At 40.5% G+C, this 27,389-nt stretch overlaps 1 protein-coding gene across 2 annotated transcripts; it reads left to right on the top strand.

Moving 5' to 3' along the window:
- Positions 1–117: 117 nt before the first annotated feature.
- Positions 118–27,177, top strand: EXOC5 (exocyst complex component 5). 2 transcript variants are annotated; one of them, XM_027719733.2, is made up of 19 exons: positions 118–241; positions 4,593–4,684; positions 7,277–7,424; positions 7,816–8,010; positions 12,835–12,899; positions 13,338–13,366; positions 13,505–13,614; positions 14,073–14,117; positions 14,217–14,357; positions 15,438–15,520; positions 15,980–16,189; positions 16,425–16,460; positions 17,333–17,480; positions 19,540–19,648; positions 20,355–20,475; positions 20,876–20,962; positions 23,318–23,426; positions 24,421–24,636; positions 24,780–27,177. In XM_027719733.2, the coding sequence occupies exons 1-19, from the start codon at positions 215–217 to the stop codon at positions 24,966–24,968; spliced, it is 2,160 nt and encodes a 719-aa protein (XP_027575534.1). In that variant the 5' UTR covers positions 118–214; the 3' UTR covers positions 24,969–27,177. The 2 variants fall into 2 exon arrangements, with proteins under 2 accessions (XP_027575534.1, XP_027575536.1); XM_027719735.2 differs by lacking the exon at positions 16,425–16,460.
- Positions 27,178–27,389: the final 212 nt, after the last annotated feature.

Raw genomic sequence — 27,389 nt, 5'->3', positions numbered from 1 at the left:
CGACGGTGCCGATGGCGGCCGGGGAGGAGCCGCGGCCGGGCCGTGCCCGCCCGGCGCAGCCCCATTTCCGGCGGGCGGAGGCGGCGCCGCGGCCGCCGCTGCTGCTGCCGGGGCGGGGGACACAATGGGCGGCCGCGGCGGGGCGGCGGCGGCGGCCGAGGGGCGCTGAGGGGCCGCCGCCCTCCCTGCTTCCCTGCCTCCCTTCCCCGCGGCCATGGCCACCACGGCCGAGCTCTTCGAGGTGGGTGCGGGCGGCTCCGGGGCTGGGAGGCGGCGGCCGGGCTGGGCCGGCTCGCTGTGAGGGGATGCGGCGGCCTCTCCCCGCGGGGCGTGCGGGGGCACCTGAGGGAGCGGGGGGTGGGTGTGTGGGGCTGAGGGAGCGCGGGGCGCCCGGGCCCTGCCGGGGGGCTGCGGTTCCCTCCTTCGCTCCCTCGTTCCCTGCCCGGGCTGCCCGGGGTGACAGGCCATGCCAGGCCCGGCCCCGCGCTCCCTCTGCCTCCCTCTGCCAAAGGAACACGCTCCTCTGATCCCGGCGCTGGGGTGTCTCAGTGCGGCTCCTGCTGCAAGGAAATAAGGAAATGACTTTGCCCTCCCTCTGTGGAACCGAGGAACGGAAAAGGGAATTGCTCACCCAAGGCCACGCAGGAGCGGGAATGGCAGGAGTCTGTCAGATCCTTCTCGTGGAACCACAGAATGTCCTGAGCTGGAATGGACCTACAAGGATCATCTCCCTCCTGAAGGGAGTCCACTGGAAAGGTCTAGAGGGACTTTTGGCAAGAGCATGGATGGCAGGACGAGGGGGAATGGATTCAAACTGATAGACAGCAGGGTTAGATGGGATATTGGGAAGGAATTCTTGGCTGGGAGGGTGGGGAGGCCCTGGCACAGGTTGTCCAGAGAAACTGTGCCTGCCCCATCCCTGGAAGTGTCCCAGGCCAGGTTGGACAGGGCTTGGAGCAACCTGGGATAGTGGAAGGTGTCCCTGCCTGTGGCGGGGGGTGGAATGAGATGATCTTGAAGGTCCCTTCCAACCCAAACCATTCTGGGTGTCTGTGACTCCAACTCCTGGCCTGGACCATGAGCTCTCATGATGTGACCTGTGATAAACAAAAAGTTTGTCCCCTCCCTTCGTGTGTGGGGATGTGGTGTCATCACCAGGTGTCCTGTGTTTGCTCTCCAGGTCTCTCATGAGCCAGTTGTTCATTTGATGGGCTATCACTGGGACATGCTTTGCCCAGCCTGCAGGGAAGGTCTTCCTGTTTCTCTGGAAGATCCTATATCTGTGGTTTATGATAAATGCATTGTGTGCACTTGAATTTATGAATCACAGTTATGGCACAGAAGTGTTATGACACATCATTTGGCTTGCGTGGTTTTAAAAAAATAGCAGGACTGAAATGCTGTGTTCCAAGTAGCTGGATGCCAGGTTTTGTGCCCTCTCTGTATCTCTCTAGGAGCCCGTTTATTTCTCAACATAATGACAATGCAGTTCTGTTCTTTGTGGGATGTTGGATGTGGGGTAACTTGGATACAGAAAGTAAACTCTTATGTTTTAGCTGCTTTGGGCCATGCAACAATTTGCTCCATTTTGCAATGAAATTTCAAATTAGGTGAGAATTTTGCCTAGAGACTGGGCTTGAAATTATGTTTTCCAACATGAAATCCAGTGTTTCTGTCTCTCCTGCTTTCACTACTCTTTCAGCAAGAGAGGTTTTGTTGGCGTTCACTAATTTCATGTTTGAAGTTGCTTCCTTATACATCAGAACATGAAAATGTGCTTGTTATGGGAGTAACCCTTTACCTGTGTGCTGAGGGTGGAATTTGATTACCATATTTTCATGACTGTGTGTTCTGAAGTCATTTTCATTCTGGATACGTGACACTGCGTAGCAGGATCTGTGCTGAAAATGGACACAATGTGGACTCCGTTCTCCCTCGCATCACTTAAAGCATAAGTTAACAATTATTACTTCTAAAGTGGTTTTTAATTTGGCTGGATCCAGTATAGTTTCATTTATAAAGACCAGATCAAACCAGGTTATCATCCATTTGAGGCCTATCTCTTATTAAATCAGGAGTATTGGCTGAGTGGAGGGGATCACGCTAATTCATCTGGAGCCAGAGGGAAGTTCAAAGCTGGGAAGAAATTGACTGTTGGGGCTCATCTGATAACAGGCAAAGGACTTGCAAATGACATTTGTAATAGCTGATTTTCAGCCATTTCTGCAGGACAGGATAGGAGACTTAAAATAGGAATTAGGCTGTCTGCTGTGGGTTAACCCTGTTATCAAGATAACATTTTAAAAAAGCAAATGGATGTGGAAGATACGATATACAAACTGATCTGAAAAGTTTTGGATCTGCAGTGGAATCTGGGAAATCGTGTCTTAGAAAGACACTGTTGAACTTCATTTATTCTTTATAAATCAAGTAGATTATTTTTAGCACAGCCTTTGTGGAAATTTGGAAGAAAAAGCTCTTTTTTTTTTTTTTTCTCTGTTGATCAATATGCTTCATATAATATCCACTGCAATTACTGTTCCTTAAATAATACAGAACATGATTTATATGATATAAATGTGATATATTTATATGAATAAAGAACTGAAGGACAGCTGTCCCATGCAAGTGTTCTTGAAAAACAGGTATTTTCCAGGTTATGCCCCTTTGAAATATTACACCTGCATATGGGGTCAGCCACAGTGTTTTTGGGATGCAAGGGAGGGAGCTGCAGGAAAGATTGTGATTTTCATGTAAAGGAGAAGTGCTGCAAAGAGCCCTAAGGTAATTGGGAAGCTGGAGGACTCCCCTGAAGGGAATGTTACGGTATCAGATGTCTCAGTTCACCTATAATTAAACTTGCAAAAATGCTCCCAAACTTTTAGATGTAAAGGTGGAATAAAGAGAGAATTTATACTGGTATGAAAGCATGGCATTTTGATTTTTGGTGAAGAGGATTCGGGTAAAGGAAGCTTCGTGTTTTGTATAAGGAGGAACTTGGTTAAAGAGATGAGTGACTTGTAGGGAAATTGTTTTTATGCAGCATCAAGCAGTTATTTTTGCAGTTTAACCAGTAAAACACAGTTATTCGAGTCAGTCTGTGCATGAGGAGTTACTGGGTGATCTGTTGAAAGGGTGAAATTTCTGCCCCATCCAGCAGGATTCAGTATATTGCAAAGTATATTTAAAAAACTTTAATCTTTCTCTTTAATGGCTGGGCCTGCCTGGATGGGGCATAATTTGTTTCTGAGAAAACAGACCTTGAACTGGCAATATGTGCTTTTTAACCCTTGGTTTTAGCTATTAAACTAACTCTATAATGCTGGGTTTTTTTCCCTCCCTATTACTTGTGACAAAGTTTCAGACATATTGATACCATAACCAATTTTATACCTGTTTATTTTTTATTATTTTCATTTTTTAAGACCAGGTTTTATCAAAAGCATGGTCACACGTCGTCATCATCATCAGAAATGGCAAATACCATCAGTTGTGGCAAATACCTCTAATAACCAGAGCCACTCCCAGCTCTGTTTTGGGTTGTTTCACACTTTCAAAACTGTTGCTGTGTGTAATTTAAAAGGTTTCTATGAAATCCTGATGGTTGTGGGAATAACTTACTTGCTGATTTTAGATGTGCTGAGCTTAGCACCTACTCAACGCTGCTAAATTACCGGTGAAGCTGAAGTGATAAATGCTGGTTTTTTAAGGATAAATGTTGGACTGTGTTTAGAGTAATTTAGTATTAACCATGTGATGAAATGTTTGAGCTGGTGTAAGTATTGTGCCAGCCAAAACAGGAGATGTTGGTTTTATAAATGAGGTTTCTGCCTTCAGGAAACATCGCTGAGTGGAGAAATAATCTTAACTCTTCAGCCTGGAGCGGTATTTTAAGGGAAGAACTAGCAAATATGGAAGAAACTTGCATAACCTTGAGCTTTTAGCATCCCTCATACCCTGTTTTTCCTTCTTGGGAAGGTCAAGTCCCTCATGTGTTTGTATGATTTGTTTTTCCCTTTTTATCTGCTTCGTTCCTGCAGCTGCAGTTTGATGTTGCACAATGTCCGGTGGCATCTGGTGCTGGTTTTGCCACGGGGCAGCGCCTTGGCCAGCTCTGGGTGTGATGCCATGTTGTGACCTGCACCAGAGGGTTGAACCACTGTTAAAAAAAAAAAAAGAAAACAACCCTCATTTTTCCACATAATTTCTTCAGACAGATGAATTCTCCTGTCTGTTGTGCTGTGCAGCTGATGGCTGGTGATGTAACATCCCAAACCAGCGGAGCTGCTGCACGGGGCGGACGCTCTGTCAGGACAAGGCACAGGCTCAGCTGGAAATAAGGTCGTTTAGAGCCAACTCACAGACCTGCAGCAAATCCTAAAATCTAGACTAGATGTTCAAAGTCACCATATTAAGAGCAGCGTTCCTCAAATTAAATATGTAAAGCTAAGAGGTGATGGGGTAATTGTCAGCACTGTGCTTCCTCTTGATTGTAATAAGGCTTTTAAACACTTTCAAAATGATGTGTGAGCAGCTGCTTAAGGAAGAACCTGCTGTGGCACATTGTAAGGAGGTTTTTATTCTGTGGCCAGGAGCCTTTTGTGGCAGATGAATACATTGAACGCCTGGCATGGAGAACACCTGGAGGAGGTTCCAGAGGTGGAGAAGCTTTTGATCCGAAAAGGTAAAACCAAACTGCATAATGGTCAAAGTGAATGTGTCTCTGATTGTACTGTTTCATTCCACATGTAACAAAAAACCTGTATGTGGTGTTGCTGTGTGTCCAAGGAGGTTTTCATCTGGGAGAATTGCTAAAATTTGTGACCATGAGTTAATTATTCAGAACTAATTACTCAGTGACAAGAATAGGGAAAGTCACTTTCCGATTAAGACCTTTTAAATGAAGGAAATTTGGTGTTGTTTGTCCTTGTCAGACACAAATGTTCCAAAGCACTGGAGTTGCTGGATTAAAGCATAACATGAGGCTTCACTGCTGTGATAGTTAATTTAATGAGTTTCTTACTTCAGCTCCCTGAGCTGCCTTGTCTTAAGACCCCATGGTTGGCAATCCTGGTGCAAACAAACAGCACAAACAGGTAGGGTGGGAAGAAAGGCAGCTCTAGGGATGTGATCCCATGATATAAGCTATTCTGACTTCTGGATCTACCTGGATCTTCTTTTGCTTGAAAGAGTACCTTTCAAATAGTGCTACTTTTTAGCTTTTGTACCAGTATTGGTGATATTTTTAGAGACACGACTAACTTAAGTGTTCTCATTTTCCACATGCTTATAACTTGAGAGATCAGCAACTGCAGTAGCTGTGCCTTGGGGACTTCTCATCCACGTGATCCTATTCCAGATTGAGATGGTTTGCAGTAACCTGAGCTACAGAAATTTAGGAATAGCCAACTTCATAGACCAGCTGTTGCTGTTCAAAAGCAAATAGAAAACACTTTATTAGCATGGCCAAAGACATTCCTCCTGGAGCAGTCTGGCTCTCTGGAGGCACACAAGAAGAGGAAGGATATTGTTGGATTTCTAGCAAGGTGCTGAACCCTCGACATTCAGTCTGGGGCCTGTATCCTGTGCAGAGCTTTACATGTGATTTAAGCAGGAAGAAGCCTGGAAAGACACAACATTGCTTCCTGGAGCTCTTTCTCCACACTTTTTCCTAGGATCTACTTTAGGGTAGTGGATAATTTGTAGCAGTACCTCTACATTTCTGCTGGTTTGCCTGTGTTAACTTCTGTGATACACCTTCATGTTTTTCAGGACAAGTAGGAGAATTCTGCAGCAGTTAATATTTTTCTTGTGGCATGTTCTAGTATTGGGAAGGGAGCCAAAATTAATATAAAAAAACCCAGATCTTTTGGTATATGTTTTTTGTTCTGTTTTTAGAAGATGCTGCTTTTGTTTGGTTGTGTGTTGCAGTCTTTATTTATATTTTGAGAAACCTGACCAGCAGCTGCCTCTTCTGCTTCAGCATTCCTTCCTCTCTCACTATATCGAGTACTGTGGCTGAATAAGTGCTGAGTTGGCACAATATCTGCTTAAAAAACAAACCCCAGGTTGAATCAGTTTGTTAACATTAATAGAAACTCTCTGCACTTCCCTAGGGTTTTGTTTGAAAGTGTGCTGTGTGTCACTATCGTTCAGATTTTATTTTAAATATATTTCTGTAAACTTGGACCTGTTCCTTGTGGTTTTCTGTGGAATCTAATGCAATGTGCTTCCTCTTGGGCTTCTGGCAAGCAGGGAAGGAGTCTGTGAGGGTGGAATAATCCATTCTACTTTTTCTTTCTGGTTACTGCGAGTCTGTAGCCTGGACTTGGCAAGCCAGGAGAGGAGCAGCGGGCTCATTCTGCCTTGCAGCAGCACCACAGGTTGGAGGGCTTCACATCCACCTTCTGAGCAGAGTGTTTGTGAAAATGCAGGTTCCTGAGTAGTCCAGAAATAGCTCCCTGAGGACTTCCCATTTCCTCTCCTCTTCTGCTTGGACATTAAACCTGGACAGCGGAGTTCTCTAATGGTTCAGATGTTTTCAGTTACTGAGTTTCATGGCTCTGGAGGATCTGGGAATAAACATTCCCTGAGCATCAGTGACTGGGATGGTTGGAAAAGTAGAAGTGAAAAGATGACAGGAAGGGGACAGAATGGGCAAGAACAGGAGTGAGAAAGAGAGAGACATTAAGAATGGAGTGAAAATAATAGTGGGAATTTAAGAATGCATTGAGGTGTACTGCGATTGGGGAGAGTAAACTGTGAGTCTGAAAGAAAAATGAAAGTGATGGGAAAGGGCAGAAAAAGCCTTAAAATGGGTATAGGAAGAAGTGAAATCAATCAAACCAACATTATTAAACTGTGTATTAATTGCCTATTAATAGGATGCTGATTTACAACTTTACAGTAACATGTACAGTAGAAAATATCTTCCCTTTGTAGCCCTTCCATTGAAGGGATTTAGTGGCCTGAGCTCTTTTTGTCCTTATGAGAATTATTAAGGGAAGATGGGGATAGAAGGATTTTGAGCCATGTTCTTGAGTGATTGGAATTTAGTTATCCCCCTACATTCCCTTGGCCTACCATACACGGTTTTTATGTAGGCATTGAGTGCTGTACAGCCAGGGGGATAGACTTTAAAACAAAAGAGCCTTTCTAAGTTGTGGTTATATCAGCCTTGTTGGCAAGTTCTTTCCTTCAAGGTGTTTTAAACTCTCTGCAGAAGACGGTGTGTTTCAAACTAAAGTGTGTTTTCCTGTATTTTGTTCTAAATCAGATTATTGGAAGAATTCGTAAATCATATCCAAGAATTACAGGTAATGGATGAAAGGATTCAGAGGAAGGTGGAGAAACTAGAACAGCAATGCCAGAAGGAAGCAAAGGAATTTGCCAAGAAAGTGCAAGAGCTGCAGAAAAGCAACCAGGTAAAGTCTGAAGAGTAGAGTCAGTGCAAAGCTGTGCAAGTTTTAAAAGCATCGTGTGCTCCTTCAACGTTTCTTGGTACATTGTGCTACTCTTTGAGATAAGAGTAAAGAGGCTCTGATGGAAAACAATTTCTCCTGTCAAGGGGGACTTATCTGCATGTTCCATTAATGTGTGTTAGCGATGGTGAAAGTAGTGAATCTTCACAGCAGTTTAAAGGAAGACACTCAACTCTAATGGGATGTGTGTAATTCATTAGTGGTTTGAGTAGGCCTGTGGTTCTGAGACACAGCACCTGCTTTCACAGTGCCTGTTACTGGAGTAAATCTAGTGTTTCCTGGAGTACATTAAATGGAAATCATGGGTTTAGTGTCCATGTCTCTGTTCTCCCAGGTTGCCTTCCAACATTTCCAAGAGCTGGATGAGCACATCAGCTATGTAGCAACCAAGGTCTGTCACCTTGGCGACCAACTGGAGGGGGTAAACACGCCACGGCAACGGGCTGTGGAGGCTCAGAAGCTGATGAAATACTTTAATGAGTTTCTGGATGGAGAGCTGAAGTCTGATGTTTTTACAAACTCTGAAAAGGTAAGAGCTGTCAGCGGGATGAAAGCAGTTCAAAGCAACGAGCGGTGCTGCCCTAATTACAAGCTGCTACCATGACTTACCATGGTCAGACTTCAAACCACTGGGTGACTGACTTGTTAAAGTGGCATTGTTCTGAAATGTAAATGAACAACACTGGGCTGCAGATTGCTGATAAAGCATTTGTATTCAGCGATGCTTAAGGTGGCAATGTTGGCATTTCTCATTTTATGAAATTATCGGAGATTTGAGGAACGCTGGGAGGGCAACTTTGGAGTCCACACAATATCTGCCTTTTCCCTTTGAACCCCTTGCCTCAGTTCCATCCTGTAATGCAGAACAGTTCTGAATGCAACTTCTTTGTGAAACTTTGCTCTGTTGGGTCAGTCCACTGGCCTTGGATACCTTTTTGTCACAGCATGCCTTGGGGCTTTGTATAGTCCTGTGGTTATGTCTCCACCCTTGGAATTTAGAGGAACCAGGCAGGAAAACTTCAAAGAACTGTTAAAGCATTTTGTTTTTCTTATGCTTCAAGAGTGTGTCCATGAAGCAAATACAAGCTGAATGGTGTGGCAAATAGAAATAAACTGAAGGAAAAGAATCCAGCTGTAGACAAAAGAGCACTAAGTTTCCCTATGCAGATTAAGTAGAGTTGGCTTGGTGGAGTTTTCTTTAGAGTTGGTGGCTTTTGAGTTTTTTAGGTGTGTCCTGAAGAATCTTCCCTCTCTCCTTAAATTCTGTGCAGTGGTAGGATTGTAGTCAGGAAAAAATTATAATAATGTGGGAACAGCAAAAACTTGGTTTGCACATTCAGCAAAGAAATATGTGATTGAAATGCAGCTCATAGAAGACCTGAGAACAGGTTAATAGTCACCCCCTCTCTACTGAGCTGGAGGTATCTCAGGGAAATGAAAAACTCATCATTTCATGCAGTTGTATTCCCTGACTTTCAGTTCATGGGCTGTGGATAGATGGTAATTACCAGTTGATAGTTTGCCCTAATTCAAGAGGGAGCACAGGAGAAACTTCCTTGACTTCCAAAGGAAACAGAGAGGTTTCAACATAATGAAAGTTCTTCTCTGACCAGCCTTTTCCAGATCTAGGTAAAGTTTTCTGTTTTTTTTTCCTATGTAATAATAAAACATGTATTTTAAAGAGATCTAATGACAGTGTGGCAAATAAAAAAGCATAAGTTAGAGAATTATGTGTTGTCTGCTCAAGAGTCTCATAGAATTCAGCTTTCATTTTATTTGTAAATTAGAGTTTCATAATCCACCCTGTTGGAGGATCAGAAAAATCAGGTTTATAAATAGGGTAAAGCTGGAAATTTGTAAACAAATGGATCTTTATACATCCCCGAAGAATAACAAGATATTCAGCAAATCTGGAGGAAGACAAATATAGTAAAGGCTGTAAGTCTTGTGCCAGTCTGTAGGGGAAGTGTGTGGGAACACAAACAAGAAATTCTGGATACAAGTTAGCTTACTGAGGTAATTTCAGTCAAGTGGATTCTGTAACTTTTTGCCTCCTACTTTAATAATAAAGTAGTGTTTATAAAAGAACCTGCCTGGGCATGTGCTGTTAACACCTTAATGCATCTCTGAACTAAAAATAGCTCTAAAGTGTGAGATAGTAACAAATATTCTTAAATGTAAAACCTTAGTGCCTTGTCAGTGTCTTCTGATCTTTGAACTGATGTGGCTTTTAGGTGGTGTTTTGGAGGATGTTAAGATTTTTTTGTGCTGTGCCAGCCCTCGCAAATGTGGATTTTTCTTTGAGGCATTAAGAGGAAGAGATACTGTGAAAGGAGAGGCACAAAATGAATTATAATGCAGTTATTTCCTAATTAATATTTTTCTCACTAGTGTCAGTTCTTAAAGTCCATTGGATTCCTTTTTTTCCCCCCTACACTCAATTTGTTGCTTCCCATATTGCTTTCTCTTGGTCTAACTTCTACCTTGTCACCTCTGTGAAGGTTTTCCCTCCTGTATTGTCCCATCCTATGTATTATGTCTTCATCCTCTGGATCCTTACAATTTTCCATGTGGTACCAGCTGACCAATGTTTCTCCTGTGCTGAAGAGTCTTGAAGTGAGCAAATCACTCCAGTTAATGCAATTAAACTATCAAAATGATCTAGCAGCTCATTTGTTTATTGTGCAATAACATTGTCCTGCTTAATGTGTTTACTGTTATTCTTATATGTCCCTTTCTCTTCTTATGTTCTGTACTCAACATTATTCCATTATACATTTTCAGTTGTGCATAAAAATGTGCCATGTTAAAATTCTCTTGTTTCTCCATGATTTCCAGGGTGATTTTTTGCCAGATATGTTCCAATGGTATTTTATAGAATCTATATTTATTTTGTTTTTAATAGTTTACAGAAGCCTGATTCAATTAAAAATTGAGTATGTCCGGGTTTAAGCAGAAACCACAGAAGATTGATTTGTCATGGCTTCTGTTGTGCTTAAGAAAAGGCCCCGAATTCAATAAAATATAAGTTTGTTAACAGCTGTTGTGTGAAGAGGAGACAAAGAAAATGTTGTGTCTGTGGGTTTGTTTTTTTTTTTTTTGTTTGAGTGTTTTGGTTTCTGTTTTTTTTTATTTTATAGCATTGGTGAATAACTGCTGATATATAGACTATTTACTGACATCGGTATTGATCACAACTGTTGGGTATTAGGGTTGCTGTAAGCCAATAGAAATAACTGCTCTTTCATTGGATTTATTTGAGGAGCGTGGCTGCTTTTGACTTAAGAGGCTATTGTGAGCTGACAGTTCAAAACATAAGCTGCTCTTAATAATCAGAGTGGATATACTTTGAGTGCCCCTATTTTTGCTGAACAACCAACCTCGTGTGATGCCTGTGCTCTCCATTCTTACCTGTGTGTCTGGTTCTATTCTTGCAAAGTTTTAATCCAGCCCGCTCTGAGTGCTGGGAGAATAGGATTTGGTTGCTTCCTTTCCTCTCACTTCAGCTCCCTGGATCATCACTAACAGGAGGAACAAGATAAACTGCATATTCTCCATGTTCTCCATTGTGTCAGCTTATAAAGGTTTTAATCGTAGAATAATTCAGGCTGCAAAAGCCCTCTAAGATCCTCAAGTCCAACCATTCCCCCAGCACTGCCAAGCCCACCACTAACCCACGTCCCCAAGTGCCACATCCTCATGGCTTTTAAATCCCTCCAGGGATGGGGACTCCACCACTGCCCTGGGCAGCTGTGCCAGTGCTTGACAACCCTTTCTGTGAAGAAATGTTTCCTGATATCCAATCGAAACCTCCTCTGGCACAACCTGAGGCCATTTCCTCTCATCCTGTCCCTTGTTCCCAGGGAGCAGAGCCCGACCCCCACCTGGCTCCGCTCTCCTGTCAGGGAGTTGGAGAGACCAAGAGGGTCCCCCCTGAGCCTCCTTTTCTCCAGGCTGAGCCCCCCCCGGCTCCCTCAGCTTCTCCTCATTGCACTTGTGCCCCAGACCCTTCCCCAGCTCCACTGCCTTCTCTGGACACACTCCAGCCCCTCAATGTCTTGTCATGAGGGACCCAAAACTGACCCCAGAATTCCAGGTGAGGCCTCACCAGTGCCCAGCACAGGGGGACAGTCACTACCCTGGTCCTGCTGCCTCGCTGTTGCTGATCCAGGCCAGGTGCCATTGCCCTCCCGGGCACACTCTGGCTCACGTTCAGCCACTGTCAGTCAGTACCCCCAATACACAGACCTTTATTCACCAGCCCCTTTGAGGAGCCTTCTAATCCCCAGGACAGGTCAGTAAAGCCTGTAAAACCATCCCAGAGCTGTGTCCGGTTTGGCCCAGCCAACACTGTGCTTAAATCCACTGAGGTTCAGCTGCAACCAGCTGCGTTCCCCACATTTTCAGATTGGTGTTTTCTGTCATTTTATTCAGGCCAATGGAGCTGAAGTCACTAAGCACTACTTAGATTGCACTTCCCATGCTGATCCATGGTGGAAGAATAAATGATAAAAGGTTTTGCTACCAAGGGCAGAGCACAAATTTGCATGCTGTGTTATCTTTATTTGTTAACCTTTGTGTTTATACAGCTATTCTTAATTTGTAGCTATGTAATTAACTGACTTTCATCTTGGTTTTTGCTTTGGACCTCAGAGTTTATAATTTCTAATGCAGCTTCTGTTTCTCCTTCCTTGGGAGAATGCTCTGCTTTGATCCCCTTTTTCCCCTTCCTCCTCTCTGAGTGTTGAGCAAGGTCATGGCTTTTTTAGATACAGCCAATTTCATCAGTTTTAAAGCATTTCCCAGTGCTTTCCCTGACAGGGTTGACGAGCCATTTCCCTTCTGAGTTCAACAGAGGTCTCTTCTGGTTGGGTGTGAGTCAGTAAGACTTTCATCCCAATTACTGTTGAAGTTTGATGTCACAGCTCTGTGTTACAGTTATATATTTTATTCCCAAATGGAAGGGTACAGATTTCCATGAGACTGCTCTACCCAGGTGTGATCTAATCAGCCCTGAGGAATCTTTTGGTCTTCAAGCTCTGTTGGCCTAGTGGAGTGAAGGGATGTTTGTCCAGGTAGCTCACACACCCCTACAGACCTGCCCAGTGGGAACATGCAGCAAGACTTTTCACCATGTTTTGACCTATATAACTTTGTGTTAAAGAAAAATACCTTAAGCATCTTAAAAGTACATACAGGAGCTTGAAGGGGTTGATCTCTTCCATGGGTATGTCAACTCAACCAGCTTTAGAAATAGGAACTATGGGTATGAAATTGGACGGGGGTGGGTAGGAAAGGAATAGCCCACAATCAGACCTTCTTTAATAATTCTGTCATGTTTTCCTCTCAACAGATTAAAGAGGCAGCTGATATTATTCAGAAACTGCATTTGATTGCACAGGAACTGCCTTTTGACAGGTAAAAATCTATCTGCACATCTTTTTAAGAAACTAAATCTTCACATAGCTGTAGTTTCCTGATGCTTCCCTTGTCTCCCCTTTGGTGCTGTGCTTAGTGATTCATGCAGCTGCTGAGCTGGATTGTGTGCTTATTTCCCTCTCCTCTATTCTCAAATTTGTGTTCACATGCTCATGTTGTAGGATCATCTTTACATACACATCCTAAACTGCTTAACAGACTTTTAATGGGATAATTTTGCTTTGCTGACTTAATGCTAGATTTGAATTAGGTGCTTGTAGGTTTTTAGGGGTATAAAGCGGGGAACTTTTCTGTCGTCTTTGTGTTACATGTTTTCATTTTTAAGTAGAGTGCCTCTTATTCATGTTCTGGGATGCCTGTATTCCTCTTGTGATGTGGATTTGAATTTAATCATGCTATTTTTTTTGTTGTTAACAGGTTTTCTGAAGTAAAATCGAAGATAGCAAGTAAGTTATCTATGCAGTTCAATCCATATTCCTATATTTGAATTGTTAAAGATGATTAGAGAAGTAAGCAATACTGTCAGTATTACAGTTTTTGTCAGTGCCTGATGGATTTTTGTTGTTATCCCCTTTTCTCTCCAGGTAAGTACCACGATTTAGAGTGCCAGTTAATTCAAGAGTTTACCAGTGCACAGCGGAGAGGAGAAATCTCCAGGATGAGAGAAGTAGCAGCAGTTTTGCTTCATTTTAAGGTAAAAACTGAGGGGTTTAATTTGAGTACATGAATAAAACAACCCGTGGTACAACAAGTGCCTGTTTCAAGTGAACATCTTGCATGGGAACAACCACCATCTCAGATGACATGTAGAACTTCAAAAATACCCAGATGTTCCATCTGAAATCAGATGAAAGAGAATAAAGGGGGGCAAATGATGGGGGATTGGAGGCAACATCAGTGGAGAACGTTCTAAGCTAATCTCTTCCTGCATGTTTGTGAACTTTTATGTTTGAGAAAGAATGCTGAAACTTGTTTATATTCCTGTAGACTGGTGGTCAGTGAAGGTATGTTAGATCTGTGACAAAAATGAGTTTGGAAAAGTCTACACTTTGAATGAATCTCAATTTTTTTGCAATAACTTTCACAGGTGTTTTATTTCCTTGATTTCATTCTGCAGTGCTTTAACACTGAGTTGTTTTTCTCCTTCCACAGGGCTATTCCCACTGTGTTGATGTGTACATAAAACAGTGTCAAGAGGTAATGGAGTTTGTTTTACGTGTATCTCTTTGGGTGCTGATTTATTTAGTCCTGTAGGTGGTTGTAAATCTATTGTGAAATGTGCTTTTAAATCCCTAGGGAGCATTCCTGAGGAATGATGTCTTTGAAGATGCAGCCATTCTCTGCCAGAGAGTGAATAAGCAAGTTGGAGAAATCTTTAGCAATCCAGAGACTGTGCTAGCCAAACTCATTCAAAATATCTTTGAAGTTAAACTTCAGGTATTTCACATTCTAACACGTTGAAGTTCATCGAGGAAACTTTTAATAAAAAAATATTTCATCCAGTAACAGCAACTAATGAGAATTTACAATATTTGTAACCTTGTAGAATCATATTCATTGCTCTGTAACAACTCAGACAGATAATCAAGCCTATATTAAATAAAGCTGCTTGTGCTCTGGATACAGGGTGACTGAAAATACTCAAATTCGATATGTAAAATTATTAGGGAATATTGTTGGGTAATTCATGAGATGTCATATGTGTATTTGATTTCTTCTCTATGCCCCCTACCAAGAATATGTCAGGAAAAGAAGTTTAATAAGCATCTTTAATTTGTTCATTCTTGGGATTGGATGTCATGTGTGTTCACTGAATAAGTGAAAATAACTTATGTTGTGAATACTGTCTTGCAGCTAATGCAATATTTATATGAAAATCTAGAATAATTGAAAATGTTAAGTTTTCCATCCTGGAAATACACTCACTTAAGTGCTTAAAGTCAACAACATGACATCCCTTGCAAAAAGCAATTTCCCTGTAGACGACTTTCTTACGGTGCAGAGATCGAGCTTGTGTTTCAGCCCCAATTTTCTGTGTCAGTTTGGACTTAGTATGTTATGGTAAATAAGACTTTTGTCCAAATAGTCAATGACAAGAAGACTCTAAGATTGTGTCTGCTTTGTGTCTGTATTATGATAAGCAAATATAGAACCATCTCCTTTGCTTACTGTCAGCTGCAGAGATGCCCTGAGGCCTCTGGTGCTTTTGATTCTTAAAACGAGGGGATTTGGTGTTAGTTGGTGAAGCATATTTTCAAAGCCATCTGCCTTTTGTCTTTGCTTCACACATTACTGCCTTTATTATTAAATACTTTTCTTCTAAAAGATGCATTTAACTTTCTCTGTAGATAATGCTGGATGTGTAAATTAGAGATTTAAAAACAAAGGATAGGTGAATTACCTAAAGTAAGACATAAATTTTGCAGGAAATTATATATAATCTATGAAGAAGTGGTTAATGATCTAAGAACCTGTGGTTGTCAGTTGATCTTCTAACAGATGTACCAAATTCCACAGGGTTATGTAAAGGACCAGCTAGAAGAACACAGGAAATCAGATGCAGAACAGTATCTAAAGAATCTCTATGATCTATATACAAGGTATTTATATATCCATGATGAAATTATTGTCGTAGATATTCTCTTGTAATAGATGGATTGATTCTCAAGATGTTGAAAGAGGAGCCAGAAATGGAAACGTCTCATAAAAATTGAAAAAAAATGATATGGCCATTAACTTCTGCAGTGGTGGCTTTCCTAAAGAAAACTTAAAATTGCCATTATTATTTTTAATGGGAAGTACTGAGTGCAGTGATCTTTGAGGGTCATTTTAAAACTGTGCAAAAGCCAGTCCTACCCATCTCACTGGCAACTTGATGGCAGTTGTGCTGTGTGTAGTTAAACCTGAATTATGGGAAATTCTTTCCTTAAATGTAGAATGGCTCCGAGCCTTGCAGGGTTCTGTTGTGCTGTGTACTTCACAAACATGCAGTGCTGTGATTCATCCAAACTCAACCTTTTTTCCCCCCCTCTCCCCTTCTTTGTTTCTTTTGCATGAAGAACCACTAATCTGTCAAGCAAATTGATGGAATTCAACCTGGGTACTGATAAGCAGACTTTCTTGTCTAAGCTTATCAAATCCATTTTCATTTCCTACCTGGAGAATTACATTGAGGTGGAAATTGGTTATTTGAAAAGCAGGAGTGCAATGATTCTGCAGCGCTATTATGATTCCAAAAACCACCAGAAGAGGTCCATTGGCACTGGAGGGTAAGTTCCTTCTGGGAAGTTCCATGATTTTAAGATGGAAGGGAGGTGGTGAGGGGAGAAATGTCCTATTTGCCCTGTCAGATGTACAGTGATGAACTGCAAAAGGCCTACAACTTTTTATAATTTGCTTTCACTTTATGTTCTGCTAAAAAGTGTGTTACATGTGAAAGGTGATGCATGGTATTTATACATATGGGAAGTGAAAAATACCAGTTCAACCTATGTTTCAACTTAGGATCCAGATCCACAAAAGGACTGAAGCAAAACTAAGGTACCTAAAGCATGTATATGTGTGTATCTAAAAGCATACATTTTTTTTCACCTGCCCAGGTCTTGTGGTTCCCCTCCCAAGACCTAGGAAGGGGAAAAGACCATAGCAATGTCAGTGAGAAAGCTCTTAGTGAGCCCAGAAGATGCAATGGACTTAGAGAAAGGTAAAACAAGACTTCATTATCCTCAGGGTAGAGAAACTAAGAAAGGAGTAGTGAGAAATGGGATAGGAAGGATTTAAACTTGTGTGAAGCAGAGGTGGTGAGGCTACTGCGCCTTACAGAGAGCTCAGTGTGTCAGGAGTGAGGAGTGATGTGGAAAAAGCAGCAGCAAAGTAATTAAAAAAAAAAAATGAAAATTTAATTTTCTTGGGGAAAATTAAATTTACTGTAGTGAGTAACTTTCTGGGTTGTTTTATGCATGGAAATGTGTCGGAGCATGCTTGGCTAAATAAAGGACTGCTGAGGATGAGAGGATTTGTGGGTGTGGATGAGATGGAAAGCTCTCATTAGTGCTTTGAAAGTGCAGTGTGACAGCGTATGGAGGCTAAACTTTGTCCATGGAGCATAAGTGCCACAGGATTCCATTGAAATTACTCTTATCCCACAAAGGGGAGTAGCTGGTCCCACGTGTGAACGTGCCCTGGTAGAACACAGCTGATGATGGAATCAGAGGTGGTAGTTTTGCATTTACTGGCAATGTTTTTTAAAGCTTGCAAGACTTGTCTTAATGCTTGCATATCCTAAACTGTGTCTTGGGTCCTGGTTTGTTTTTTTTTTTAAGTTAACAACTAAAATGTCCTAAATTGTTGAGGAATTTCAGTAGCGAAATTTCCATCCAGTGAATTCTTCTTTGGGAATGTTTCTGTTCCAGTATTCAAGACCTCAAAGAGAGATTGAGGCAACGTACAAACCTACCCTTGGGGCCAAGCATTGACACACATGGGGAAACCTTCCTGTCACAAGAAGTGGTGGTTAACCTTTTGCAAGAAACCAAACAAGCTTTTGAAAGATGTCACAGGGTGAGTTTGCTTCCTGTGATCTTTGTTTTGTGTGTGAAATCCCAACTCGAGGTTAAATTTTTGATTGAGGAATAAGAATAAGGGAGGATGTTGTTAAATAAATTATCTTTTGGGTTTTTTTCCACTGCAACAGGGTCATAGTGGAGCAGAGTTTGCTCTTACATGTGTATTTAGTTGTATTTTGTGGGTTTTAATACTGTTTTAATATCTTTTTTTGAAGAAGTGAGGATGGTTAAACCTACTGCCTACATTGCTTTTCTTACTGAATTGCACCCAAGACCTGAGAAGCCTTTAATGTGGTTTTCTTTTCCTGCTTTAAAAGTACAGTGAACAGTTCAACACTTGTTTTCCTGTGTCAAGTGTCATTTCTTCTTGCCTTGGTGAATGATCACTAATGAGAAAAATAGTCTTTAACATTGTTTACCCTCTAGTGTTCTTTAAATGCTTTAGTCTAACAACAAAAAAAAAGTATTTTACTTCTGATTAAATTGCTGCTTTTACTGCCTGTCAGTCATATTTGTCTGGCACTTAGGGTAAATGAAAGCCCTTGAAATTCAATTGCAATCTTAAATGCTAGTGATTTTTTTTTATTAGCTAAACACACTGATTTCTAACAAGTTTTAATTCCTCTAACATTTCAAATGAGCTGAGGGCAGAAAAACTTAGCATTTCAGACATTTAGAAGTTTTAGTATTTTATAAACCTAGCAAGGCCAAAGATAGAACAGGATACAGACACAGCAGTGTTACCTGCACACCCTGGGATCACCTCCTTCCTAGTGGTGAAACCACTGCCTGTAAGACAAACAGGTGGATCATTAATTTTCTCAGTATCCCAGTTGCTAGAAACAGTTGTTAAATTCATGATATAAACTGATTTTTTCCACATGTGCACAACTTTTTTTTCCCCCGCTTTCCTGTTGGAATCAGATTTATTCATATTTGGTCTAAGAATAATTGTATTGGGGTGGAAACCCTCATGGATCTTGGCATATAAGGAGATTTTTAGAATTAGGGTTTCAGAACTGAGGGGTTTGTGGACAAGGCAACTCACTTTGCAGAAGAGAAGGTACACATATCCCTGGCTATTTAATTGTGATATTTATGTCACATAGCAAATGTGTGCAGATACACTGCACCAACTGTAACTGCTTCAGGAAAAATAAATTGTTAGTTCTGAATGTAACCATATATTGAAACATTTCAGTGTTTGTAAATGTCTGTTGTTGGGGGTTTTGTGGTTTTGGGGGGGAAAAACAGCAGAAATATCCGTGAGTGTTGTTGTGTAAATTAACTTGAATTGCAATAGTAATCTTTCTTACTCATAAAAGCCTTCACCTAATTCCTTAAAAACCAAAGCTGTATCTCTTATGTCCAAAAGCCCTGCCACGTTTTCCTTTAGAAAGGGGATTTACTGACAGGTTGCTGTCCCAAATCCCACGTTGCTCCCAGCTCATCAAAGTACAGGTGCTGTGTGGAAATGTGGGCATTGCCTCACCTCATAAAAGTGTTCATGCTCCATTGGCTCCAGCTGAACTGGCCCAAATGGAGCTGAGCTTCAGCTGCATTAGTTTTACTGCAGTGATAAAAGGACAGAAACTGGAGGTCTAGCTTAACCCACTGCCCTGGCTCTCACTCTGGCCTGTGGCCTTTATTCTTTCTTAAAAAAATAAAAATATAGGGAATGAAGAAAGTAATTTCTTCTGTATGCATATTCCCAGCATCCAGTGGTTTAGATAATTCTTAAGATTACATCTGAAAAAATGTGTTTTAAGGACTATTAATTAATATCTTCCTTTATTATTATTATTAGAAACTTTATAGATTTGCTTCTTGTAGCATCTGTGGCAGCTTAAGTTTACTTGTAAATGCTGAAGGGTTTATTGATACTAAAGGCTGTTCCTATAATTCTCTATATGGATACTTTTCACTTAAAATAAAATTCCAATTATTCTGGTATACTTGTTACATTTTAAGCTTATCCCCTGCGCCATATCAAATAAACTTTCAAATCTATGTAGAACTGACCTTTAGGATAATTTTTTCCTTTTTCTTTGAAGCTCTCTGATCCCTCTGACTTACCCAAGAATGCTTTCAGAATTTTTTCTATGCTTGTAGAGTTCTTATGCACTGAACACATCGATTATGCATTAGAAACAGGCCTTGCTGGTGAGTACAGAGTTCTCTGAGCATTTCATCTCCTTGGCCTTTTTGTGCAGAGGATCTTTGCAGGTCCTTGCTGTGCCTTATTGATTGGCCTTGTTCACAGTGTGTTGGTTAAATGAAATTTTATGTGTTTTGGAGTCAACATTTAATGTCTTCTAAAGTGTAACTTTCATTTGGGGAATTGGTGCTCAGATGGGAACAGGCTTCTGTCTTCAAAAACATTTTTATCACAGGAATTGGGACATCAGCACTCTCTGCCTCTTTTAATTGTTCTCTGTGCCATAACAAGAGAATATTTTTATATTAAGGCTTAGTGTCTTAATTTTCATAAGAATTCTGTGCTTGTTTGTATGTTTGTGCTTTTTAGAGTGGCAGTAAATAAGAAAACTGCTTTTTTAAAGAAATTAAAATCTTGACAGTGAGAACCTGTCATTTTTACATGACAAAATTAAACTCCCATTCTGAAGGAGGTTTTAAATTGACTGTCCTGTTGTGCTTTTAGAAATTTTACCAGTGAGATATTTCTCTGTGCCTGTTACCCAATATAGCTGTGAGAAGTACCCTATATATGGCACCACTGTAAAGTTTTGAAACTCTTAAGCCTGTGATTTAAGCATTCATGGAAAAATTCTGCATATTTAAAAAGTCATCATGCTAATTATAAGAACTGCATATCTGTACAATCCTAATGAAACCTCCTTTGCTTTAGGCATTCCCTCTTCTGATTCAAAGAATGCAAATCTGTATTTCTTGGATGTTGTCCACCAGGCCAATACGATTTTCCATTTATTTGACAAGCAGTTCAATGATCATCTGATGCCATTAATCAGGTACCTTTATTTTGATTAATATTTCCAATGTGAGTGGTGTTTTTTTGGTGAAGAAAGCAATTTTTTCATTCCTCATCTCTGTTAAGAGGAGTTTATGCTCAGAGTAGATCAACTTGATATTGTGGAAGATAAAATGCCCATAATGGGAGGGGGAAGAAGGGAAATTAAATTGGTTCCTTTGAAAACTAATGAAGGAGAGTGAGCTCCAAGAGCATTGATAGGTAGGAGAAGCAATTTTTCCTTGGAGACTGCTGCATTCCAGGTAGGACTGAAGGGGCTTTGTGGCTGTGCCTTGGGGTCCTTTCTGATGGGATGGGAAATTTTCACTGAATCCTGTTGTAAGCAGCAAACCCAGCAGAGAAATTTGTCCTGATATTTTAACACTGTCACACTGTTGCAGTTCCTCTCCTAAATTATCTGAATGCCTTCAGAAGAAAAAGGATATCATAGAACAAATGGAAGTGAAGCTGGATATGGGCATTGATAGGCAAGTAGAGATTTAAACTTCCTCTTAGTTCTTAATTTGTATAAAACTCCTTTGTGATGCATGTTAACTGTCCTTTTCAGCATGAATTATTCCTGAACGCAAAATTGATATTTTAATATTTTTTTAAAATGATAAACATGCATTATTGTGCATAGGAAATTCAGATTTTATATGGTTAGAGGGTCATCTTTTCTGTGGCACATTTCTGACCCATAAATACTTCTGGAAGGATGTTAAAAGATGGTTATGCTGAAAGAGTGCAATAGTTCAGTTTTACCTTATTGTCTCAAACTCTCTTTTTCTACTTTAAAAGAGGGAGAAATGATGATTGAAATAGGTTAAACACTTACAGGATTTCCATTAGGAGCAAAGTTTGACAAAAATAGGTTAGATGATTTGCTGGAATCTGTGCAGTGCTATGGATTAGACCCAGTCATAGAAGTCTGTAGACCTGGAATCATTTTGATTCTGACATTGACTTGCTTTGAGGTTGTGACTCATTTAATCTTTTTTCTATTTCTCAGAATATAAATGAGGGGATAGCTATAAAAATTGTAAATTAAAATCACAGCTGTTTTGCAGCAGAGGCAAATAATAAACTAACAAGCTTAATGTTAGGAAATGGAGCTGTTGTGTGATGCCCTACTTTTGGTTTGGTGTTTTATTTTCTGGAAGTGCAGAAAGAAAGGTGGAAATAGGGGATGTGTAAGTGGCAATTGAGATTTTTAGCTGCTCCTGCTGCAAATGACCTTAGAGATTTAAACACAAAGTTTGAAATATTTCAAGCACTGAGGCCATGAGCTTAGATCTAGACAGATACAGGTTGGTCATCAGCATTAAAACAGTTTGTGTATAAAATAATTAATCTTTTAAAAGCGATAGCAAGACTTGTGAGAACAAGTTGGAAAACAGTATGTTCAGAGGTTTGTGGATGGAGAATTCAAAAAAATTAGTGTTTCAGCCATACAAAAGAGATTAATTTTGAGATGAACATTACATGTGAGATGTGTCTGTGTGCCTCTTTCATGCTGCTTTGTGGTGCCACTGGTGGTGTTGAGAATGGATTGTCTTGCTTAAAGGAATTGAGTTTAAAATATAAAGCAATTTTTCTAAACATTGGTGCTTTTTCAGCATTATCCAATATGGAAAAGTCCAAGTGCAGCTTCTTGAGTGCCATTCACAGCAATTGAATCTACCTCTAAAAGTGATTTATTAGCCAAACAAAATTAGTTCAGCCCGTTTTCTTTCAGCATGTGTTTTGTGTAAACAGCCTTCTGGGAGTATTTATTGCAAATGGAAATTGAGGAGAATGAAAGATATAATTTCCTTAAATTTCTGTGTGGATTGTTGGGTGAAGTGCACCTGAAATGCAAGTCTGAGCTCTGTGCATAGGAAAAAAAGGAGTTTGTTCCCTCTTTGGATACATATATTTGTGTCCCCTCCACCCCACTCCGGCTTGAATCCTTCAATGCCTGTGATGGCCTTGACTGTTTTCTTCAGGGAAGTTGGAAGGGTGAGGGAGATGAAGGAAAGGGAAGAGGGGGGGAAAAACCAGAGGGATGTTCCTGGCCAAGGTAGGCAGTGGGAGAGGTTTGCAGCCTCTCTCAGCTGCTTTGCTGTTTGACCTTTGCTTTGGACTTAAAGGAAACCAGGGCCTTGACCTTAGATAATGTTCTGAACAGATAAATCCTATAAGGGAGAAATAAATGACACTGTAAAACTCCATTAGATTTGTGAGAACAAGAGAAATACCAAGCTCTGGCAAAGGAAGAGGTTTTTCCTTCCCCCTCACCCCTCCTTCACTTTCCAAGTGTGTTCTGATGCTTCTGACTAATATGCAATGTGATCTAATTCTCCTAAACCCTTTGGAATGCTTCCTTCAGCTTTCTGATTCCCTCTGCATTGAAGGATCCTCTCCAATTTCTCTGAAGAGCTGGATTTGAATGGATTACCTTCCAATTAATGTGTCCCCTTTAAAAGCAGCTGACCAGTGTGCTGTGTGCTGTGCTCCAAGACAATGAACTTGGAGGGAAGAGTTTTTAGGGATTTTTGGGCTGATGCTTCTTTTGCCAGCTGCTCATTAAAAACCAAGCATATCTTCTCTATAGAATTACATTGCAACTCTAGAAAAGAGTGTGTATTTGTGCATGTTTGTTAAATGAAATATTTCCTTTGACACACTAAAAGCATTTATTGTATCTTCTGTAAATTACTCAAGTATTGGGTGCTGGGCTTTTTCCTCATTGCTTTATGCTGCTGACTTTTGGACAGAGTCGTGTTAGTTTGTGTAAATATAAAAATCCATGAAATGAAAATGTTCCCTTCCAAACCCAACCCGTGTTTGTAACTTTAAAGGACACTGAATTGCATGATTGGACAGATGAAGCACATCTTGGCTGCAGAGCAGAAGAAGACAGATTTTAAACCAGAAGATGAAAACAATGTTTTGATTCAATATACTAATGTAAGTAACTGAAGTCTCAGCTTAGGAGTGTCATCAGGTAGAGGATGTTCCCTGCCAAACATGCTTCAGACAGCATGTGCACGTGCTAAATTTACTTCCATTCTGCACCAAGCACCTCCAAACTCTCTCATGGGCTATTTTCTCAAGCTGAAAATGAACATGAGCAGTTTTGTCTCCAGTGTCAGACACAAATCAGTAGGTGCTGGAGGAACTGGCACATTCTTTCCCATCCCAAGAGGCCCAGATTTGGAACAAGGCTTTTAGCTGATAATTAGCTTTGAGCTATCAGTTTCAGAAAATCAATTATCAGGTACTCCCTGTTTCCTGGGTGGTTTTTCCCCTCAGAGTGGCAGGAACACGACAAAGCATCACAGGTACTGCATGAACATTCTTTGCTGCACAATGCTGTCTGGACCACCAAATCTGTCTGAATCCCAACCTGGGGGTTTCTGAGGAGCTGTAGGGCTGCCTCACATCGGGCTCTTGTTAGGGAACAATGCAGGGAGGAGTAGAGAACAAACTCACTGGGAAGAAGTGAGAGCATTCCCAGATGGGAATGGGAGAAGTGGAACAGTAGGATGTAGAGCCTTTTACTATGTGGGAATGGTGAAGATGCCTGTATGGTTGTTAATTTGAATTTATAACTACAGCTGACAAAGTTTTTAGTCACTTCCCCCTCCCCACCTACCCCTTGGTTGATCATTGTTTGAATTAAAAGTCAAAATGAAACTGTTCTATTCTGAACTTCTCTGAACTATAACTTAATTGAATATTGTCTTGCATCCATCTCCCTACTCACATTTTTGCATCTTTACGTGGCAAATAAAAAACCGTTAGAAAATTGTTAATTAGAGAATGACTAATTTCAGTGCTGTGCTGTGAGAGTTTAAAGGTTAGTGGCTGATGTTTGGCTTATGATATGGAAACCACTTTGAGAAGAACAGATTCCTAGAAAGTAAGTTACCTAATCATTCTTATTTTGTTTTGAATTTAGGCTTGTGTTAAGGTCTGTGGCTATGTTAGAAAGCAGGTGGAAAAGATCAGAAATTCCATGGATGGCAAGAATGTGGACACAGTTTTGATGGAGCTTGGAGTTCGTTTCCATCGGCTCATCTACGAACACCTCCAGCAATACTCCTACAGCTGCATGGGGGGCATGTTGGCTATTTGTGATGTGGCTGAGTACAGGAAGTGTGCCAAAGACTTCAAGGTAAGACACGAGGAGAGGATGATGGATGTGAATCCTCTGTCAGGAGGGAGTGTTTTGAAGATCTAGGTGGACAATCTGTTACAAGACTTCAAGCAACTCTAATAATTTATATCTGTTTTTTCTTTCTTTTCTCTTGCCCGCAGATTGCTCTGGTGTTACAGCTCTTTGATACCTTGCATGCACTTTGCAATCTTCTGGTTGTAGCCCCTGATAACTTAAAGCAAGTTTGCTCAGGAGAACAACTTGCTAATCTGGACAAGAACATCCTTCACTCCTTCGTTCAGCTGCGTGTCGATTATAGGTCTGCTCGTCTCGCCCGTCACTTCAGCTGAGAGCACAGCAGGAGAACCTGCACCTTTGGGCAGGCCTCAGTTGTCAGAAAGCACAGGGAATGATTCCTTACCAACCGTGGGCGTAACTTTTGTGGGACAGTGACTGTTCAGAATAAAGCAGCAGCCATATCTAAACATGACAGTGTGGGAGGTGAGCAGGTAAAACTCGGGGTGGTGTTTCACGTGAGCTAAAGTTCTCCCAGTGAAGAATTTCACAAATCTACTTGCTACTGATTTCTTTTTTTTTTTTTTTTTTTTTGGTTTGTTTTGCTTTTTAATTGGAAACATGTTGGTGTAGGAAAGCAAGTGGTGCATTGGAAGTATTTTAGTCTTCAATATTGAATTATGAGATACCGTTTGTTAGATTTGAAGTACAGAGCATAGCGTAGGTAATGGATTACATAGACTAGACCAGTGTAAAAACATCCTTCATCAATTTTAATGACTTAGGCTTCAGCACAGCTAATCATAATCAAATTATCTTTGATTGGTGTTTCTAAGTCATTTCTTTCATTTAAAACCTTATCCTGCTCAATGTAATTTCTTGCTCTAATTAATTAGCTTGGAATTTCTTTCAGATGGAGGAGCAAAAGCAACACTATCCCAGAAAGATGTAATTTATTCATTGTGTAGCATTCTAAACAGAACTAAAGTGGTGAAAAGTTTTGGATTTTTTTTTTTTTTTAGCTCTTTGACTCTTTTTTTTTTTTTTTTTAATACCTATAGTCAAAAGCCCACTGGAATGTACTGGCATTGTATGATCTGACATTATTGTTTCTGTTTGATACCAGAACACTGAATTTTGTACATGCTCCTGAAGTAAATGCGACTGCCTTGCCTAAGGCATCCTTACTGCAAGGTGAAGGTGCCCATTGTTGGGTTAATATACAAGAACTTTCTCCTGTCTTACTTTTTATGTAAATAAATTCAAATTCTAATGAAGTGAAAGGATAAAATGTAGCCCAGTTTTTCCCATGTGGCTCCGGCCAAAACCTCGGGTGGAAAATTCCTGTGCTGAAGGTAATTGATCCTCAGTGCCTGAGCAATATAAAATGTTGAAGTGTGCAAAAGCTGCTCTTCCACTGCTCATAATTTTCATACTGGGCACAGACTACTCTGTGTCCCTTGTGCTCCAGTGTTTATTCAAGGTGTTTCTGACATGGACCCACAGTGAATTGAAGGAACAGTGATGTTTGAAACATCCGGGGTGGCTTTTCCACAAGCAGTTGAAAATTGATGTAAATAAACCTTTTCTCAGCGCAGACTCTTGTGGAAACGAGGCTGGAAGTGCAGTGGTTTGTGTCTTCAATCTGACCTACACCATCCCTGAGCAAATCCTTTCTAACACATTGTTTGTACTGTTATGGAAACTTTTCTCTCTCCCACCTTCAGAGCAGCATTTCTATCAATTCTGTCAGATAATTCTGTTTTCCTCTTTCCTTAATGAATTCCCAGGTGTAGTCAACATTGACAAGACTTGTGTGGGACTTCTCTTGGTTAGTTGAGGTTCTCCTGCTTCGTTTTGTATTTAGCAGAGCATTGTATCAGTAAACAAGAGGATGGATGCCAGAGTGTCTCCAAGTATTCCAGGGGACTGGCTGCTTTGCTGAGCTGCACTGCTCTATTCCTTGGCCATGGCAGAGCCACAAAGAGTTTTGGACACTGGAGGAGGCACATGCTTGTACTGCTGCCATTTTTTTTCAAAAGCTCTGATGTGAGTTCAGATGATACCTCTCTGTTACCTCTGTAACCGAAAGCCAACAATTTTAAGGCTGTGGTTTTATTAACCAATACAAAATCTTTCTACAAAAAAAAAAGAAAAAAAAGTGTCAATTTGTAAACACCTCAGAACAGTGAACGTCATCTTGAGATTGCAGATCACAGAAGTGCTTCAGAATTTGTTGTATGATTGTTTGAATTTTTTTAAGGTTGTATGAAATGTATTTACCATATTCCTCGCTTTCTTAGCTGTGTTTTCCATGCATATGCTCAGTGCAATATTTCCATTATGCCTGTTAACAGGAGGCAGCAAAAAGTAGGTGAATACTTAAACTTAGATATGTAAACTCTTCCTCAATAAAAAAAAAAATTCCTTCCAGACACTTTTTTTCATTTCATTTCCATGTTCTTCAAAGATATTTATACTCAATTGTATAAGCCCTTCTATTTAAAAAAAAAAAAAAAAAAGAATAAAAGTAATTTTACTGACCAAATTTATCACTGGTGTGAGCTTTCCCCTTCCTTTTAAAAACCTCCCCCAGCACATACTGAAAGTTTTTATTTCTGGAGAAGGCTGCATTGTCAGTAAGTTTATTTTATAATACAGGTTGGATTGGGATGGGGCGGGGAACTATAATTTTCACACATTTTTAAGTTTAGAGCTCTTATAGCAGGTAATTTAGAAAAATATTTCCAGTGGCT

This window comes from Pipra filicauda, unplaced genomic scaffold (genome assembly GCF_003945595.2).
Source record: "Pipra filicauda isolate LSUMZ 115617 unplaced genomic scaffold, ASM394559v2 scaffold508_size1329835_pilon, whole genome shotgun sequence".
Classification (NCBI taxonomy): domain Eukaryota; kingdom Metazoa; phylum Chordata; class Aves; order Passeriformes; family Pipridae; genus Pipra; species Pipra filicauda.
This window is presented reverse-complemented; position numbering and strand designations above follow the sequence as displayed.

Bases quoted from the DNA above. Each gene is read 5' to 3' on its own strand.
- EXOC5 (XM_027719733.2), top strand. From the start codon at position 215: ATGGCCACCACGGCCGAGCTCTTCGAG. The intron at 242-4,592 runs GTGGGTGCGGGC...TTCTGTGGCCAG, and splicing joins CCACGGCCGAGCTCTTCGAG to GAGCCTTTTGTGGCAGATGA. The intron at 17,481-19,539 runs GTGAGTTTGCTT...TTTTCTTTGAAG, and splicing joins CTTTTGAAAGATGTCACAGG to CTCTCTGATCCCTCTGACTT.